Consider the following 21243-nt stretch of genomic DNA (forward strand, 5'->3'; position numbering starts at 1 on the left):
TACAAGCAGGTAGACTTATCAAGCAATACCATGAAACTAAAATACATATATGCAGTCGCAGGTTCAAGTGCATAATACAAATCAAAATACTCCTGTAAAGGAATGAATAGGTGAGTATCACACACAAAAAGGTCCACAGATATGGTCCCTAACTAATATTGTCCAACCCTAAGTTGCTTGGGGCCTTGTGCCCTATTGTTCAGGATACAAAGACACAGCACTCAGGAGGCAGGAGAAAATGTAGGTAGGGTCTCTGGGGTCCAGTGATGGATTCTTAGAGCCAGGGTTCAAGATAGACAAGTGTTCAGAATTACCCCCCAACAGTTAGAAGTCTTGCCAAGGCAAGTTTTGGCAAAGCCAATATGTTTAGGATAAGGGATATTATAAGTCCATTGACTTATAATGGGGGTGTAGGGGTATGTTAAAAGCTCAGTAACTTACCCCCCTCACTCCGAATCCTCCCAAGACTTTCCAGAACAAAGGAAGGGTGTCCTGGATTGCTTTTTCCGCCGAATTCCATAGTCCTCGATTTTCACAGGTTGCAGGTTCGAGTGATTCTCCAGTTAGGATCTTTTGCTGGTGCAAGGACTCTTGATGAAGAAATGCAGAAACAAATGATGGAGCACCCTTTCTCGGAACTGGAGGCGAGTCAGAAAAGCAGGTTTCGGACCATGCATGCCACGCTGTAAGAGGATTCAATTCAGCACTACAGCTAAGTTAACGCCTAGTCTAGAATACTGAATGAAAACCCTAATTGATATATCTTTATGTCCAGTTCATGCGTTCTGGATGACTACCCCTATATAACACCCCTCTCTTGGAATCCCCCTGACCCCACTGAGCCAAGAAGTAGTTCTGTTTTGCAAGTTGAAAAGGTTTATTTGATAATTTAAAATATATATATATCACACTTTATAATACATTAATAATTGAATAGCACACTTAATCTGATATGATAAAGATCAACAACGGAGAATCTGGCACTAGCACGCTTCTTTATAATCACTAATGAGTTGAGATGAAATGGATAAGATAGCACACTGGTAAATAGGAACAAAAGTATAATGTGGTAGAGGATGCTTTATGTAAGCTCAGGTGGATGCAATATTCAATGAATGCAGTACAGAAAATACTCAATATGATTTCAACCAAACAATGTAATCACTTTTCTCTGGCAATCCCCTCCCCCCCCTTGATGCAAGGCAAGGAAATGGAAGGAAAACACACAGTTCTCAGAAATGCAATCAATGTAAATCAGTTCACCCCAGCAAGCTTACACTACAGAAAACAGATAGGAGTTTTGAAAACACAGGCAAAATGCTTTGATATGTGCTAGCAATGGATGAGAAATATGCTGGAAATGCTTTTAATTCCCTTTCAGAGGTTCAGGGTGAGTGGTATCTAGTTAATATTAGTCCAGGCTCACACTAGCAATGATGCAGGGATAGTTAGCAGGTTAAACGAATTTCTGGCAAATGGAAGGCAAGCAGCAGCAGTTTTTATATGTGAAGAAATTTGCAAATCGCGGTAAAATTCGCGAATGCGTGTTCCGCGATTGCGGTAAAACTATAAGGGGTAGGTTCCTAGGAAAGCCACGATTCTAACCTTTCAGATGAAAGTTATTGCAAGTCTCTAGCACAAACGGTTGCGGAGATATGAGCGATTTTGTGAAGGTCGTTTTTCAGATTTGAAATTTTAAAGTTCAAAAAGACAAGTGCAGCTTGCAACTAGGAAATGACAAGTGACAGCTTTACAAATGACAGGTGACAGTTAGGAGGCAGTTCTACTTAGATTAAATAGATTGAATTATATTATTTTAACTAGGAGATTGGTTCTGCACAGTTTTCTAGGTACTCACACTATATTCTTGAGTGAAATGGGCCTCATCACGGATCTGGTCAGGGTTTAAATTCGCCTCTGGTCTCTGCACTTCACAGTGATCTGGGTCAGCTCTCTCTGGTTCTCTGGTCTGGGTCTCTAGTTCTGGATAGATTGAAGTCTCTAGTTTGGCTCTCTGGAGGTTTGATGGAGGTAAAGTATGGATTTTTCCGGCAGAGCTTCCAGCGGCAGATGGATTTGAAGGTCCCTATCTGTCCTGTCTGTCTGCTTTTATGTGTTTAGAATGTGGGTGTGTTCTAGCATCACTGACCCTACCTCTCTCTCAGCTTCTAATTGGTCAAACTTCCATTTATCATTTGATTGGGGAATGAACTGTGAGTCAGAGGGATGTCATTTTATGGCTTGCAGATAGGACACTCCTCTGTCATATTGCACACATTCTATATTTGATAATAAAAGACATATTTCACAGTTACACAGTTGCTTGAAATTACATATACATGGTGTGGCTGAATTTAGCCATGTCTCTGTCCAAATCTGCTGTTTCTAAGAGCTTGCATTCAGAAATGGCACATAATTGACTTTTTAACTGATTTTTCACTTTCTGACATTGACCCAACTTTACATACATGTGTGCAGGGAGTATGGACATTAACTGATGAAGTTTCAGATTTTTAACATGCATACATTTAGAGTAATATCCACTTTTCCGCTAAAACCCCCCTGAACATACCACCGGTTCTAAAAACCTCTTAAACTGTGGGCAGAAAAATCACAAGAATTATGGTATCATTTATATCATTTATAAAATTTTCACATGTCCGCTCTATGAATGATCCATCTTTTTAAAGTTATGTTCTGGCTCCAAAGGGGTGTGGTTTCCTCTCAGCACAAGGTAGAAATACTGGTTTATCCAGTTCTGCCAAGCCAGCTTGCTCTCACAGGCAGTGCTCCTCCCAGCTTCTGCCAAGAGGAAGCTACATTTTACGACTGCTGTAATAAAACCTTTGCCTGAGTCAGGAGAGGCTCATTGTTCAAGAGGAAGCCATTTATGATCCTCTCAATAAACCCTCTGCCTGGGTGAAGGGAGTTGCATTGTTCACTCTCCTGCAGAGCACAGGTAATTCAATTATCAGATAGATGGCATATCCTTAGTGTGAGCAGCAAAAGGGCAGCTAGGCCTGGGAACACAGCTGTGACTCAAGTTTCACTCCTGATGGGGGTAGTTGCCAGGCAAATTGGAATCTCTTTAAGCTGTCATTTCTGTTCCCCAGTTTCTGCATTCAAATAAAACTAAACATTTTCACATATGCAGCTAGAAGGCTGATTCTAAGTTTAAAACTATGACATTTAAACAATTGCAACCTATGTGACACTCCAAAGTAGGTCACTCAGTCAATTTAAACATTTAGATTTTTTTTAGTGTCTTTCAGTCCCAATTTACTTAAACTGCTGAAATCCACAGCGCAGCCAGTCTTGTTATAAACCTTCAAGTCACTTCAGAATATAACTTTACATTGGATCCACCTCTCAGTAAGTCTTTCTTTAGCCTGCTTTGGGTTCATTCAGTTTTACACAAAAAAGTAAAATCTGGTGTGGTTTTAAATTGCCGGCTTTTGGATAGTGGTGAGAACTGGTACTGCACCCATTTTTGGGATTTAAGAAAATTAATTCCCAACAATTCTAGGTTGCATTTGGCAATCAGCATTGCCATTCCCAATGGTTCAGACTACTGTGTGGGTAGTCCAATGGTGGTTTTAGGCAGTTTCCTTCTGTGCCCATAACATCGGCAAAAATGAATGGCAGCCTATTCTTCATGCATTTCCCTGTGCATTTTCTGGGAAGCTCTGGCCATTATGATGTTTTCAATGCCAGTACTGCACAGTTTTGAGGTAGGGCCCGGATGCATGGGTAAATACATCCCACAAGCCCCCCTTCTTGCGGTGGCCATCTGATCCTTCACTAATGGGACCCGCAAGATCTGGGATGTAGTTCTCCTCTTCTTCCGATAAATGGCACAGTTCAGTATCTTTTCCTCCATCCGGTCGGATCGATCGGTTCTCCTCGCCGGTCCTGATGGGAGTATTGGGCGGTCCACTGGGCCCATTGGATCTTCGTTCCCGGTCTCCGGATCGTCCTTCTTGGTCATTCTTCATGGTTTCATCTCTCCTAGGATGATAAAGCAAAAGCGGCAATATCTACTCATAGACGATTTTTTTTTTTTTTTCCCACCACTGTTGAGATAGTGGGGCAGCATATGCATTTTATCATAACGAAACATTACATTCTTATTTTAATAAAAACAGTATGACTAAGAGACAGTTTCATACAAATCACAGTATGTTAGAGACTAGATGTGGTATGTTTTATGATTGGAACTGAATTAGTCTGATACAGTACCCGCTAGGATTCCAGAGGATTCCTCCAGTTGTTGCAGAGTGTGCCTGGGATGGCAACATTTCAACTGGTTTATGTGGACCCACTTGTCTTCCCCCTCCGCCGAACCGCCTTTGGGGATGCGGATCTTGTAGGCCACAGGGGAGATCTTATCGACGATCTCAAAGGGTCCCTTCCATGTAGGCAAAAATTTGCGCTGCTTGGCCTGGTTCCTTTGGAAGTTGTATAGATAGACCCGGTCTCCCACCTGATATTCCTTCCTGGAAGTTTTCAGGTCATAATGGGTCTTCATGCTATCAGCTGATCTTTCTAGATTCCGCTGAGCATAAGCAAAAGCATGTTGGAGGTGTTTCCTTAAATTCTCCACATACTCATGAGTAGTGGAGGCATTTATCAGTGTCTGCTCTTGGGTCCTATAGAGCAAATGATGAGGAAGCACCATCTTGCGCCCAGTCATCAACTCAAATGGTGACATTTTGGTTGCAGATGAAGCGGTAGATCTGATGGCCATTAGGACCAGAGGTAATCGGATATCCCAACTTGGCCCAGAATCTGCCACAAACTTCTTTAATATGCTCACAATTGTCCGGTTATATCTCTCTACTGCCCCAGAAGAAGCTGGTCTATAAGCAATATGCAGCTTTCTCTTGACCCCCAGTATCTCCCACATCTTTGTCATTACTTCACTGGTGAAGTGGCTACCTCTGTCTGACTCAATCCTTTGAGGTAGACCAAAACGGGAAAAGATGTGGTTAATCATCAAGGCAGCTGCCGTTTCTGCCTTGCAATTTGGGGCTGGGAGACATTCCACCCACTTGGTAAACAAGCATGTGACGGTCAACATGTACTTATTCCCCCTAGCAGAGCGAATCACGGGGCCTACAAAGTCGATTTGTAAATCTGACCATTTTCAGTGTCATCCCCCTCTTTTGGAGAGGTGCACGATGCGTGAGGGATGATGGCTGAAATTGTGCACACACAAGACACCCCTTCAAGTATTGGTCGAGGTCCTGCCCCATGTGTGGCCAGTATGCAACCTCTCTTAAGATTTCCAATGTTGTGTGAAACCCCCTATGACCGGCAGTGGCCGCATCATGGGCGTGACTTAACATCAGGCTTCGGAATGAGGTAGGAACCACCCACTGATCGTGGCCAGCTTTGGAATTCCTTACCAGCAAACCGTCTTGGATTCGGAACATTTTTGGACATTTCATCAACACTCTTAGGTCCTCTTTCCCAATGTAATCGGTATCCGTCAGGGGAAAGTTCTCAGGGTCCTCAAGGTGCTGGTAAAATTTACCAATTATTGGATCCCCCTTCTGAGCTGTAATCAAATCAGCATCAGGGGTCTCCTTACTCCATTGTGCAATTGAAAGGTCGTTGTGAGCATTTGTCTGGGACCTAGTGATAGCAGTGACCTGGATTTCCCCCAACAGGGACTCAATCTCAATTAGACCCCCTTGGATGGCCCCGGTTTTGGCCAGCTGATCAGCTAAGTCATTTCCAGTTTTGTCTGGTCCCTCTACTTTGGAATGACCCTTAATCTTTTTCCAATAGATGGTCATCCCATTCGAGGTGACCAGATCATCAATGTTTTGGATTAACTTCCCATGTTTCAAGGGTTTGTTGTTAGCACATAACATGCCTCTGGTTTTCCAATTAACCAGGTGCTCCACGAACCCGTTCCGTACATAATCCGAATCTGTGATTATGACCAGTTCGTGGAGTTGATGCTGGACAGCAGTGAGGATGGCCTGATGCACAGCCATCAATTCTGCCACCTGACTACTTCGGGGACCAATTTTGTATCCAGCGGAGGGTTCTGGGGACTCATTCCCCCATGCATTCCCTACGCCAGCCACCAGTTCTTTCTCCCCGTTGTTGTCAACATGGTAAGAGCATCCATCCACATACACAGTGGGCATTCCCTCACACTTGTCTTCTTCAAAGACTTTGTGGGGGGAATTAAGGTATGCCTCCATGTTGTCCTTGATTTTTAGACTTTCGTCCTCGAGACAGTTTTCTCTGGCACAATCATGCAAGTCAGCCAGACCTTGCGCGAGGGGACTCTTCTTGTTTTGGCCATATCGGACCTCCACAGGAAAGCCTTGCATTGACAGAATCCAGGAAGTAATTCGGGAATTACTCACATTTCCGGCCCGGATTCTGTCACTTTGGAGATATTGCAGAGGCTGGTGTGGAGTCTCCACTATGATGTGTTCCCCCTGGATAAACGGGCGGTAATTCTTCAATGCCCACACCGTTGCCAGGAGTGCCTTCTCACAATCGTTGAATTTTTCCTCCACAGAGGATAAAGTTTTGCTCGCATAGGAGATTACTTTATTGACCTTGTCATGCTTTTGGTATAATACTGCCGTCAAGCACGTATTAGAGAACCCCGTCTCCAGGAAGAACTCCTTGTTTCTGACCGGGTAAGCTAGGCAAGGCGCTTGTGAGAGGCTTCTTTTGAGTTGTTTTACTGCCTCGGCTTGTTCTGGACCACATTCCCACTTGACCCCCCCTTCAGGAGATGAATCAGGGGTCTGGTGATCTCTGTGTAGCCCTCAATGAACTTTCTGCTGTAATTAGTCAGTCCAAGGAGGCTCCTTAGTTCCCGCAGCGTTGTGGGGTCTTTCAGTTTCTGAAGTGCTTCCACTTTCTTTTCCTGGGGACAAAGACCCTGAGGAGTAATCTCATGCCACAAGAAGTTAACACGGGTTTTACACCACTGTGCTTTCTGAAAGGAAAGTTTTGCTCCGGCCCTCAACTGTGTCAGAACATAACGGATCTCCGCTATGTGTTCCTCAACAGTTGAGCTTTTGATGAGGACATCATCTACATAAGCCAGGTTACCCCTTGCACCCAAGTCGGGCATGGCCTTGTGTAGAAAAATGTTGAATTCATTGCCGGAGTTGAGGTATCCGAAGGGAGTCCGGGTCCATGTGTACTGCTGGCCCCCAAAGGTAAAAGCCAGCTTGTATTGGTCCTCCCTACTGACAGGCACAGTCCAGTATCCATTGGTCAGGTCTATTGCAGTGAATACCTGTGACCCCTGGATCTGGGCCAGCCCTTGGTCAATGTAGGGCAGAGGCCATCGGGAAGTATGGACCCGTTTGTTGAGCTCCCTGAGGTCGGCGCAGAGTCTCCACTGGCCGTTTGGCTTCAATATCCCCAGCACCGGATTATTGAAGGTGCTGTGGACTGGACGGATTATTCCCCGGGACTCAAGGTTCTTAATTATTTCAGTAAGGGACTCCATTGATGCGAGAGGCAAGCGATATTGCTTCACAAACACAGGAGTCATGCCAGGGTCCGTGGGGATTGTTGTTGTGTGGATGTCAGTGCGACCACAGTCATATGAGTCTACCGCAAAGAGATCTTGGAAATCCAAGAAAACTTGTTTCAACTTTTGCTTTTGTTCCAGAGTCACACAGGCATCAGCTAGGTTGACTCTCTCTTCCACCATCTGCCTGAAGCCTGGAAAGACTTCTGGTTTGGCTATTTCAGCGGCCTCCTCCAGCTGGGTGGAGAAGTCCCTGGTCAGAGTGTTGATTTGGACCGGAGGCTTCAGGTGGGAAAGGCAGCCCTCATGTACCTGGAAAATCACCTCATCCCTCCTGAAGTCACACGTCACATCTTCCTTACCATAGGGGCAGGAAGTGTACACCAGGAAGTTCCCCCCATGCCGGGTAAAAATCCTGTCTGGTGTTGTATTGTCATCACTGTCACTGTCAAAACAGTCCTTGGGGATTGGTCCTAACAGTTCATTTCTAAGATCAATGGAGAAATGTCGGTCATCAACCGCCATTCCAATAATGGTGCCTGCGGCTAGAGTAATACTCTTTAAGTCGCTGTTATCCACCTCTATTGGAATGGTGTCATGTTCTATGTTGACTAATGGTGTTGGGTTTACCCCCAACCCTTGCTGTTGGAGAGAAGCATTTAGATGTATGTAAGCATCAGGGTTTTTCAACTCTTGTCCCCTTTTAACTTTCACTTCCAGGGAGAATTGTCGGGTCCTTTCTGGGATGGTGACTTCCTCTTTAACCTGAATTTTAACTGCATAAGGTAGCAATTGAGCTGACCTAAATGCTTTTTCTGGATCATCAAAGCTCATGGGATTATCCACTAATCGGGACCAAGCTTTGAAGTTTATTAGGTCCAAACTAATGGCAAAGCGATTGAGAATGTCACTGCCTAAGTAAAAGGCGGCAGTGACGTCTCGCCCGACCCAACAATTATGGACTATGCTCTTGTTGCCAATGGAGATTTTGAGCATACACCTGCTTGGCAGGAGATGTTTGGAATTAGGTGCTTCCAGGTCCATTTCCCATTTGTCTATCAGTTTGAATGTGGGAATGGCTGGATCTTTTGGGAGTTGGCGAAACATGGCTTCGCTGATGAAGCTCTTACCGTTGTTCACACACACTCGAGCGAGAACAGAGTCCTTCCCATCATTTAACTGAACAGGGATGAACAACTGCTCTCCAATTTGCTGAATATCAGCCAGGCTCTGAGCTGATTTCACATCTTTCTGGACTATAGGAGTGGGAGTTTCTGATTGTGGATTAGTATAGAATTTCAGAGTGTTTCCTTCCAGCGTGGAATACCACTTTAGACTGGAAGGAAGGTTAATTTTCAGAAATAGAGAGGACCCCCCATCACCAGTCTGTTGTCCTACTGCTATTACTGTCACGTCTGGAATTTGGTTATTCTGGAAGTGAAATTCTACTTGGTCAGATTTTTGTTCAACCATGTGGCAGGTGCCGTTTAAACTAACATGGTTGACACTCTGTTTTAATTTTATTGGTCTGCTAGTCTGGGTCCAGAGGACCTTGTTTACACAATCTATTAGGGGTGACAACCTTCTCAGGAGGTCATTCCCTAGTAAACAAGGGGTGCCCTCTGGGGTCACAACTATGACCGGGTGTTTCAACTTATGTCGCCCAATTTTAATGTCCAAATCTGCCGTCCCCTCGACGGGTTTCCAGGGGCTGTTTACAAGTGAGGAAGGAAGCTTCCTCCAAGGCTTTACACCCCCCTTCCCTTTGTGCCTCCTCCCGGGGAACCGGTGAGTTATCGGGGTGCTGCCCCCGTCATTGTTCTGGAGCACCAGGTCCAGAGTTGGGTGCGTTCTGCGCCGGCACGCCGATCTGAGGGTTCTGCTGAGCCCTCAGTATGTGACCCAGATCCCGCGCCATGTTTTGAACCTGGCGCTCTAACTGGGAAACCCGCTCAGGCTGATACGGGGCCCTGTTTTCTCCCCTGGGCTGATCCCGGGAAGGGTAGCTGTCCCTCCTCTGGTAGTACCCCTGGTTGGGAAGATTTGGGTACCCCTCCACCCTTGGCCTCCCCTCTCCCGGATTCAGTGGTCTGGGCTCAGGGAATTGGGGAAAGAAGGATGGATGGTTTTGGGGCTGAAAGTCGGGTGGATATCTGGGGAAAAAGTTCTGCCCAGGGTTTGGTAAATTTCTGCCCTCCTGTGGGAAGTTTGGAGGGAAGTTCCCTGGGTTAGGTGCTTGGCTGGATCCCCCCCCTTGGGCTGGAGGAGTCCACACATAACCCAGGATGGGTCGATTTCCCTTGTAACGGGGACTTACATAATCAGGAGAGCGAGGGACCCCATTTGTGGGGCTGCCTCCTTGGCTCCCTGTCTGTGACTGGCCCGAAGACCTTCTGGGCCTAGCATTATTAGGTGCAGGTAGGTTTTTAGGCCCCCCCATCTCCAAATCCAAAACGGGGGTGACCTTTACCTCTGCCACCTTGGCAGCAGCAGGGGTGCTGTTGGCTTTGGGGTTTTTCTGGGCATTACTTTTGCTATCTATCGGTTTCTGCACCTCATAGATCCGGGTAGCCTGTTCAATGACCCAGTCTAAAGATCTTTTCTCGTGAAAATCCCTCACGAGCTGGGTCATGATATATTTGGGCAAGGCATGGAAAAACGTATTAATAAATTCCCTGCTATCCGTGCGCACCCTTCTTGTGGTCTGTGCAAAAGCCCGCTTTAACTCCTGCACAAATTCTTGTGGGGCCTGATCCTCCCCACATTGCAAATTGTAGGCTGCCTTGCGAGCCTCTTGAGGATTTCTGTGAACAGAAAAATGTTTCAAGATGGCCGCCTTATAGGTGGACCATCTTAAATGATTTTGGTCCTCCAGCCCCGCAAAGAAACTGGAGTATTCCGGGGAGAAGGTCCACTTTACATATTGAATACAGCTTTGGCTGTCCTTCAAATGGAACGTCTCCATCATTTGTTCAAACAACTCTAAGTGCTCCCAAACAGAATACTTAGCGTTCTTATGGTAAGGCGTGATGACGCTCCTGATCGCCTTAATCTGCTTTAAGGGGTCCTTAAGCAAGGCCCTTTTTGCCTTATTGGCCTTTTTGGTTCGGGTAACCCTTGTCCATTCTTCCTCGGACTCAGAGGCACTGCTCCCAGAGGTTCCCGTCTGTTCTTCCAGGTTTTCCCGGATTCTGCGAGCCTGGGAATGGCTGGCAGAATGTGGGGACCTGGTCTCCTGTGTCCTGCGCAGTTCAGAGGAGTCTTCAGATTCCTCCTTGCTGCCAGGATTTGATGGGTACCCCCTCCACTGACCTAACTGGGCAGAGGTTTTCAGGATGCCCTTAATGGGCCTACTCTCCTGGGGTTCCCCATTGAACTGTACTGTACTTGGGTGCCCATACCCGGATGCCCACCCCTCCATTCCTGAGTGGTACTGGCCTATGAGCCCCATACTCTTAGCTGGATAGTAATCTGCCATCCCTGTGGCCCTGTGCTCATGTGCGCCAGGGGACATGGGGGTGGTAGAGTCCAGGGACTGGGGGAGATGAAGGCCCCTGATGTTAGGGCTCCTGCGGTTATGGTCAGGAGTCTCTCTTTCCCAGCGGACCTCATCTCTATCCGCCCCTGCTCCCTGTTGCAATGCAAGAGCCTGCATTTGTGCTTTCAGTTCCTCAGTCAAGGCCTTACTAGACTCTATCAGTCTCTCCTGCATCGCTACCTGTTGTTGGAGCCTATCATTGTGTTGACAGAGGGCCTCATTTTCCCTCTGTGCTTCCTGGTTGGTCCTGGAGAACTGGGCCAGTCTTTGCTGCAGGAGGTTTACCTCCTGAGCTGTGTCCCTATTGGCCTGCTCCTTTCTTGCCAGAGCCTCTTCCACCCTCCTGGTGTGCTCTAACAAGTTCTGGTTTTCTTTTTGGAGGTCACCCAGCCCCTGGAGGGCCAGGTGATTTTCTTCCATTTTTCTTTTTAAATGGCAGACTTCCTGGCCTAAGGTATCCCTTTCCTGACTAAGAGCCTGCATCTGTGCCGCCAGGTCGTCCCTTTGCCTTTGGAAGGCACCAGCATTCTGGCGCTCCTGATCAAACTCTGCCTGGGAATCCAGGTCTTTCAGAATTAGTTTGTTGCTCTCTGCCTTCACTCTATCTAGGTGGCCTTGCAGGGTGACTACCTGCTCAGCACATACCCTGTTGAAGTCCAGTTGTTGCTCCAGCTTTTTCTGGTTTTGCAGTAGGGAGTCCAAACCTTCTTGGTATTCCTTCTGCAAGGCCAGAAATCTGGTATCCCGTTCTACCTTTTCCTGTTGCAGCACATCCATATCCTTCTTTATTTTAATGATGTGCTGCCTACTATCATCTTCTGACTCCTGGCTCCTCTGCAGCCTCTGCTCAGAAGAGACCAGGTCAGATTGGACCTTCTCTAACGCCATCTGTTGCCTATTTGCCAGATTTTGGCTTTCAGCACATCTATCCTGCATGTCTCCCATATATAGGTACAGGTATGCCGCTATCCTAACAATCTTGTCGTGTTCATCTTTGGCCTTAGGAGCCATATATAGTTCACTCAGGGCCACATGTAATGGACCCTGATCTCTCCATCAGTCTGACCCTGTTTCAGTGACCTGTCGCGTGATGGCCTGCAACCAGACTGTTTGGTCCTGGTGAGTCCACTCACCTCTCACAAATAACTTATGTAAGAAGTGCTCTCTGGCTATTTTCATGTCTACTAGGGTCGTCATTCTAGAGATTGGTCTCTGTCCTGACTTACAGAAGTTTGTATTTTATTCTTGCAAAACAGACCGTTTCCTAGAGCGTCCCTTTTAAGGAATGCTTCACAGCGTAATGCAGCGTGGTGATCCGACTGGATGTATGTATCCCGTCAGTTAGCACACTGTATTAAGCTGCACAAGTGGTATTCTAACCCAAACGTCCGGCTCGAGCCCCCAATTTGTAAGAGGATTCAATTCAGCACTACAGCTAAGTTAACGCCTAGTCTAGAATACTGAATGAAAACCCTTATTGATATATCTTTATGTCCAGTTCATGCGTTCTGGATGACTACCCCTATATAACACCCCTCTCTTGGAATCCCCCTGACCCCACTGAGCCAAGAAGTAGTTCTGTTTTGCAAGTTGAAAAGGTTTATTTGATAATTTAAAATATATATATATCACACTTTATAATAAATTAATAATTGAATAGCACACTTAATCTGATATGATAAAGATCAACAACGGAGAATCTGGCACTAGCACGCTTCTTTATAATCACTAATGAGTTGAGATGAAATGGATAAGATAGCACACTGGTAAATAGGAACAAAAGTATAATGTGGTAGAGGATGCTTTATGTAAGCTCAGGTGGATGCAATATTCAATGAATGCAGTACAGAAAATACTCAATATGATTTCAACCAAACAATGTAATCACTTTTCTCTGGCAATCCCCTCCCCCCCTTGATGCAAGGCAAGGAAATGGAAGGAAAACACACAGTTCTCAGAAATGCAATCAATGTAAATCAGTTCACCCCAGCAAGCTTACACTACAGAAAACAGATAGGAGTTTTGAAAACACAGGCAAAATGCTTTGATATGTGCTAGCAATGGATGAGAAATATGCTGGAAATGCTTTTAATTCCCTTTCAGAGGTTCAGGGTGAGTGGTATCTAGTTAATATTAGTCCAGGCTCACACTAGCAATGATGCAGGGATAGTTAGCAGGTTAAACGAATTTCTGGCAAATGGAAGGCAAGCAGCAGCAGTTTTTACATGTGAAGAAATTTGCAAATCGCGGTAAAATTCGCGAATGCGTGTTCCGCGATTGCGGTAAAACTATAAGGGGTAGGAATGCGGTTCTAGGTTCCTAGGAAAGCCACGATTCTAACCTTTCAGATGAAAGTTATTGCAAGTCTCTAGCACAAACGGTTGCGGAGATATGAGCGATTTTGTGAAGGTCATTTTTCAGATTTGAAATTTTAAAGTTCAAAAAGACAAGTGCAGCTTGCAACTAGGAAATGACAAGTGACAGCTTTACAAATGACAGGTGACAGTTAGGAGGCAGTTCTACTTAGATTAAATAGATTGAATTATATTATTTTAACTAGGAGATTGGTTCTGCACAGTTTTCTAGGTACTCACACTATATTCTTGAGTGAAATGGGCCTCATCACGGATCTGGTCAGGGTTTAAATTCGCCTCTGGTCTCTGCACTTCACAGTGATCTGGGTCAGCTCTCTCTGGTTCTCTGGTCTGGGTCTCTAGTTCTGGATAGATTGAAGTCTCTAGTTTGGCTCTCTGGAGGTTTGATGGAGGTAAAGTATGGATTTTTCCGGCAGAGCTTCCAGCGGCAGATGGATTTGAAGGTCCCTATCTGTCCTGTCTGTCTGCTTTTATGTGTTTAGAATGTGGGTGTGTTCTAGCATCACTGACCCTACCTCTCTCTCAGCTTCTAATTGGTCAAACTTCCATTTATCATTTGATTGGGGAATGAACTGTGAGTCAGAGGGATGTCATTTTATGGCTTGCAGATAGGACACTCCTCTGTCAGATTGCACACATTCTATATTTGATAATAAAAGACATATTTCACAGTTACACAGTTGCTTGAAATTACATATACATGGTGTGGCTGAATTTAGCCATGTCTCTGTCCAAATCTGCTGTTTCTAAGAGCTTGCATTCAGAAATGGCACATAATTGACTTTTTAACTGATTTTTCACTTTCTGACATTGACCCAACTTTACATACATGTGTGCAGGGAGTATGGACATTAACTGATGAAGTTTCAGATTTTTAACATGCATACATTTAGAGTAATATCCACTTTTCCGCTAAAACCCCCCTGAACATACCACCGGTTCTAAAAACCTCTTAAACTGTGGGCAGAAAAATCACAAGAATTATGGTATCATTTATAAAATTTTCACATGTCCGCTCTATGAATGATCCATCTTTTTAAAGTTATGTTCTGGCTCCAAAGGGGTGTGGTTTCCTCTCAGCACAAGGTAGAAATACTGGTTTATCCAGTTCTGCCAAGCCAGCTTGCTCTCACAGGCAGTGCTCCTCCCAGCTTCTGCCAAGAGGAAGCTACATTTTACGACTGCTGTAATAAAACCTTTGCCTGAGTCAGGAGAGGCTCATTGTTCAAGAGGAAGCCATTTATGATCCTCTCAATAAACCCTCTGCCTGGGTGAAGGGAGTTGCATTGTTCACTCTCCTGCAGAGCACAGGTAATTCAATTATCAGATAGATGGCATATCCTTAGTGTGAGCAGCAAAAGGGCAGCTAGGCCTGGGAACACAGCTGTGACTCAAGTTTCACTCCTGATGGGGGTAGTTGCCAGGCAAATTGGAATCTCTTTAAGCTGTCATTTCTGTTCCCCAGTTTCTGCATTCAAATAAAACTAAACATTTTCACATATGCAGCTAGAAGGCTGATTCTAAGTTTAAAACTATGACATTTAAACAATTGCAACCTATGTGACACTCCAAAGTAGGTCACTCAGTCAATTTAAACATTTAGATTTTTTTTTAGTGTCTTTCAGTCCCAATTTACTTAAACTGCTGAAATCCACAGCGCAGCCAGTCTTGTTATAAACCTTCAAGTCACTTCAGAATATAACTTTACATTGGATCCACCTCTCAGTAAGTCTTTCTTTAGCCTGCTTTGGGTTCATTCAGTTTTACACAAAAAAGTAAAATCTGGTGTGGTTTTAAATTGCCGGCTTTTGGATAGTGGTGAGTACTGGTACTGCACCCATTTTTGGGATTTAAGAAAATGAATTCCCAACAATTCTAGGTTGCATTTGGCAATCAGCATTGCCATTCCCAATGGTTTCAGACTACTGTGTGGGTAGTCCAATGGTGGTTTTAGGCAGTTTCCTTCTGTGCCCATAACATCGGCAAAAATGAATGGCAGCCTATTCTTCATGCATTTCCCTGTGCATTTTCTGGGAAGCTCTGGCCATTATGATGTTTTCAATGCCAGTACTGCACAGTTTTGAGGTAGGGCCCGGATGCATGGGTAAATACATCCCACAACGCACAGCGATGCAGCATGGCTCAGTAGCCGCGGTTGGACTTTCCGGAAACAAAGATAACTTGGTAGGCCAAAAACGAAGCTGGTCAGCCATAGGATGATTCCGGGGCACTTCCGAAGACGGTTTTTGTGCTGGGCACCGAGTAGGCTTCGGGAATGGATGGTCTCTCCACCCCTGGGGTGGTAGCACCTTCGCAGGCCTTCTGGAGATCACGAGACAGACAGGGCTCCAGCAGGACTGCAGCAGAAGTTGGTTGCCAGGCCTCCTTACAGGTTTCTTTGCAGGTCTTCTCAGTTGGACGGATTCTTGGCTCCTTCAGGTTCTTCCAGGATCTCTGAGAAATGCATGCTGGGGCCCTCTTCTTATCCTAAAAGCCAGGTAGGAGTCGAAACTCCCACTAGCCAACGGCAGAACTAGCCCACACACACACCCCACAGTGGTCCAATCAGGACCACAGTGGTCCAATCAGGACCACTGGCGGGAACACTCATGCATACCACTCAGACACACAGAAACCAGGATGTGTATAAGGGTCAGACTGACCCAGTCCACATCCTGCCTGCAAACACACAAAGCCCTCCAGTTGCCCTCCAAACGCTGCTGCTGTCCCGGGCACTGGAAGTCCTTATAAGGATCTTTCTGGCCTATGATGCCAGGAAGAAGGCTAAAGAACAAGATGCAAAAAGAATGGGCGAAAATCCTCGTGGCACAGCCATGTTTGACTAGTAGCCACAGTAAGTAGCCAAACGTGGTAAATGTGGCTAAGCTAAAATAAAATTCCCTGAAAAGGGGGGGGAAAGTCACTGCTGCCAACAGCCCATCTTTTAAGCACCTCTAGAGTAACCAAAAAATCCTTTGAGTGTTAGTCTAGGGCAAAACAAAAATGAACCCCATTGCACTGCAGTGTACGCTGCTGTGTGCAATGATAAAAAGTTACCACAGGTGATACAAAAGTAACCACAAGTAGCAACATAGTCACAAGACTAAGGGAAACACTGTTTCCCAGTACTGATAGCCTTAAGGACATATCAGTTTCCCCATATCATGTGAGCAAATGCCAGTACAGTGAAGCTTAAGGCTCCACTGCACTGCAAAATGTACAGGTCATATTGAAAAATAAAAGCAAAAGGTTTGGGGGTTCCATAAAGATGGAAGGAAAGGTGCAGTAAAGATAATCTTTCCTAACAGTGGGTAGAGAATACGTCCACTTGGTAGACTGGATATTCATGGCCTGAGTGTTTACTTATTCCTGTCTGATCCTTGCAGCCAAGGCTGCATACCGAGCATCGGATCAGAGTGGCTAGAGAATACGTCCACGTGGTAGACTGGGCGTTCATGGCCTGAGTCTTTACTTATGCCTGTCTGATCCTTGCAGCCAAGGCTGCATACCGAGCTTCGGATCGGTGTGGCTAGAGAATACGTCCACTTGGTAAACTGGATGTTCATGGCCTGCGTCTTTACTCATGCCTGTCTGTTCCTTGCAGCCAAGGCTTCATGCCAAGCATCGGATCGGTGTGGCTAGAGAATACATCCACTTGGTAGACTGGATGTTCATGGCCTCAGTCTTTACTCATGCTTGTCTGTTCCTTGCAGCCAAGGCTGCATACCAAGCATCGGATCGGTGTGGCTAGAGAATATGTCCACTTGATAGACTGGATGTTGATGGCCTCAGTCTTTACTCCGGCTTGTTTGTTCCTTGCAGCCAAGGCTCCATACCGAGCTTCGGATCGGTGTGTCTAGACAATACGTCCACTTGGTAGACTGGATGTTCATGACCTGAGTCTTATGCCTGTCTGATCCTTGCAGCCAAGGCTGCATACCGAGCATCGGATCGGTATGGCTAGCGAATACATCCACTTGGTAGACTGGATGTTCATCGCCTCAGTCTTTACTCATGCCTGTCTGATCCTTGCAGTTAAGGCTGCATACCAAGCATCGGATCGGTGTGGCTGGAGAATACATCCACTCGGTAGACTGGATGTTCATGGCCTCAGTCTTTACTCATGCTTGTCTGTTCCTTGCAGCCAAGGCTGCATACCGAGCATCGGATCGGTGTGGCTAGAGAATATGTCCACTCGGTAGACTGGATGTTCATGGCCTGAGTCTTTACTTATGCCTGTCTGATCCTTGCAGCCAAGGCTGCATGCCGAGCATCGGATGGTGTGGGTAGAGAATACATCCATTTGGTAGACTGGATGTTCATGGCCTGAGTCTTTAGTTATGCCTGTCTGATCCTTGCAGCCCAGGCTGCATATCGACCATCAGATCGGTGTGGGTAGAGAATACGTCCACTTGGTAGACTGGATGTTCATGGCCTGAGTCTTATGCCTGTCTGATCCTTGCAGCCCAGGCTGCAAACCGAGCATCGGATCGCTGTGGTAGATCTGAGTAGAGAATACGTCCACTTGTTAGACTGGATGTTTTAGACTGGATGCTCATGGCCTGAGTCTTTACTCATCCTGTGCCTTGGCATTCCCCATCCATCCCTAAGCTGATCTGCAGCCAGTCAGGGCAATTCTAAATACTTGGCTCTGCAATATTAGCACATGTTCCTACTTCCAACTGTTCTTTATGAATTGGGCGCTAGAAGCGCTGCAATTACTTGGGTAGCCGTTGTGACTTGGACCCTATCTTGTAGCGTGTGTGTGCGTGAGTGATAGAATGAATGGAATGGGGAATTTGCAGGGCCCTGAGGGTTCCAGGGATATCGATTGGGGACTACAGAATGGGAGCACTGACCATGAAATGCACCTACCTGTTGCTCCTGTTTTATCTTTCTAACTGTAACCTGCAACATTAAAGAAGCCGTTCTATTTCTACTTATTTGGGTCCCGACTCTTACCTGAGCGATTCCTGCGCCTGCTGTGCCCAAGATCCATCAGTAACCATTCCTTTATCTTGCATGAAAGGTCATTTGCTTACTCGTTTTTCAATGCTCTTTTCTTCTCGTTCAGCCCCAGGTGCTGCTTGGCGCCTGCTTCGGCAGCAAAGTTCCAGCATGTGGTGCGGAGAGCCCAGCTGATTCCAGAAATCCCCCCGGAGATCCAGGCACTGGAAAACATGGAAACCAGGTCAATCTCGCTGGAAAGAGGGGAGGACTGGGAACAAACACTGAGGGACAAAATTGAGGCCATTTACCATAAAAGGCAGGCCTAGTACGAGTTCTAATTGTGTGGATTGCTCAGAGCTGATCAACAATCACTGCCAAAATAGAACCATTGACTTGAAAATGAATGCATTTCATTTTTATAAGGAAGGATTTTACCTAATTCTCCAGCATGGGGCCTGGCGTGGATTCACATGCTCGTGTTATTTTCGACAGTTTTTTCGGTGCATTTAGGACACGCTTAGAAGAAGGCCCTGAGCATTGCCACTGTATTCAGGCATGCGTTCTTCCAACTGATATAATCATATAAATAGTTTCTTTGATTTCTGTGTTTATGTTTATTGATTGCAGAAAGTGCTTGCACACTTGCAGGCTCTATGGCACTGGACATAAAGTCTTTATTAAGCATTACTTCACTAGAGAAATGTTGATTTTGGAGTTGTATCGCAGGGGGCATCTGCCATGCAAACAGAAGGAGGGACCACACATTCCATAACGAGAACGTCCGCATTGTATGTAATTAAAATGTCAAATCAAAACGTTTGAAAAAGCAAAACCTACACGTATGTATAATCGAAACAGTGTTAGCTAGCGTCTGTGGTGTAGCATGCCTTGCCTGCCTGCGTGTATGGCAGAATGGGAGTGTGGCAGGTGTATGGGGCCTGTACGTCAGTCTATACCTGCCTTCTGCTTACCTCCTTCTGCTGTACTGGGAGTGTCTTCCGATAAAGACACCCTACTGGGAGGAACCAATAGGAAACTGGAAACCGCTAGAATGCTCAGCATGTTTCCTGGAGGTAATCTTCATTCCTCTGTATTTCTCCCTCAGGCCAGTACTTACAAGGTCATCTTCAGTACTTAGAAGGTAATCTTCATGAGGGCAGGCCATCTTCTTCCTCGTGCCAGTACATTTTAGAGAGGGAGGGGAAGGGGAAGGTTGGAGAAAGTATGTAGAAATAGCAGAAGGAGTTTCGGCCATGCTCCAATTTATGCACGGGGTCACGCAACTTAAGCATCACAGGCAGCATTACCTGGCAAGTGCTCCTGGGGCTCCTGGTGTCTCTCTCATCCTCATCGCCAATTTATAGTGTCTGAGGTCACAGGATACACAGGTAAGGTGCAGTGAAGATGCTAAAGCCAGTGAGCACAAAAGTAGAAGAGCTTTATTGAGTTACAGGATATGAAGGAGGTAGAGAGATCAGGTAATGTCATCCTTTTAGCTGTGACTTCCACCCTGAATACCTAACTGACATTCCCGAAACCTGAGGGAGCCCAGGGTTCCACAACTGCTGTACATTCCAAAGCTTGCATTGCTATATTCAATGCAAGCACCACGCTACTACTGTGTTAGTTGCTTTCCCTCGTTGTGTTGAAGTGTCATGGACCCTCCGTCTTCAATGGGTTTCCTTCTCCCTATGCTTCTTTTTACCTTTCCTCTTTGCTAGTCCATGAAGACAGGTTTTGATTTCTTCTGCTTGATTTTTATTTTGCTGGACCTTGCTCATGAGCCCTGCCACTTCGGTTCCTGCTTCCACCTCTTGTGCCAGCTTCTTTTCTTTTCCATATAAAATGGGAAGATGTCTTGTATCCTGAGATCGTGGGTGGTGTGGGTGTCTGTGTATGACCTTGGGTGAGTGTCAGGCTGGTCAGGTCAGTGTACACATCTCTGTGTTCCATGTCTTACCGTTGCAAAGGTTGCTTTGCCATGACTGGGCGAAGGATGCCCGATATGTATGCGCCTTACTGCCATTTCTTTACCCCTACATGCAGAAGGCGCTTCATATACTTCTTGGCCATCTGTCTTCACGTTATTAAAGTCTGTCCACATAAAACATGAGAGGTGGGCTCAGACATACATTGGATCATTAAAGAATGGTGTGGTCCGTGTGACTGATTTGAGAGTTTAGAATGTGTATTTTAATCTTACATTGGGTTTGCGCTGCTGATCGTGACGTTTCCACTCAGGTGTTGTTGCCATGTTTAGTGAAAGGTTACCTTCCAATTTAGCAATGTGGCAAGCCATGTTGTGTTTATAAGAAGGCCCAGACATTTGCATAGCAACTTATGAAAGCCACAATAGTATGCAAGTTGATTTTTCAATTTACTAAAATAAAATAATAAATGTGTAATTCATTTATAACGCTTGTATTATGAACCAAATACATTATCATGTTATTATCACATGAATATGTACTTTTCACATATTTACTGTACATAAGCCCAATAAATAAGTACAATATTTCCAGATTGTTCAATTTGACACTATTGTCAAATTCAGCGCACATGGTTTGATGAATAACATTTTTTATAGGATTTGATAGATAAAATGTCCTTTGTCCATTTTAGTCACCTCTTCATTTCCCTAACCCACAATTATCCTCCTTCCATAAATAACATGTTTTTCCACCATGTGCAAGGATTTTACAAGGCATAACCATATGTAAATAAACACAATATTAATTCTTACTTAACAGTAAAGCAGTGTTAGTTAGTGAGAGCTACAGATTCTTAACAATAGCTCGACATGTTTGCAAACCAGTTTACAATGTCACTCTGACATTACAGGTGAGATTTATGTCCATGCA

General features: G+C 45.4%; 1 protein-coding gene across 1 annotated transcript in view; it reads left to right on the plus strand.

Annotated features, from left to right (window-relative positions):
• The window catches only part of THNSL2 (threonine synthase like 2), a 385764-nt gene extending 366783 nt beyond the window's left edge, over window positions 1–18981 (plus strand). The window contains exon 9 of the mRNA XM_069632200.1: window positions 18507–18981. Within this exon, the coding sequence (XP_069488301.1) occupies window positions 18507–18708 (202 nt within the window). The 3' untranslated portion in view covers window positions 18709–18981. The remainder of the gene's footprint in view (window positions 1–18506) is intronic.
• The last annotated feature ends 2262 nt before the right edge of the window (window positions 18982–21243 follow it).

The sequence above is a fragment of the Ambystoma mexicanum genome, chromosome 6q (genome assembly GCF_040938575.1).
Source record: "Ambystoma mexicanum isolate Mex_15411 chromosome 6q, UKY_AmexF1_1, whole genome shotgun sequence".
Classification (NCBI taxonomy): Eukaryota; Metazoa; Chordata; class Amphibia; order Caudata; family Ambystomatidae; genus Ambystoma; species Ambystoma mexicanum.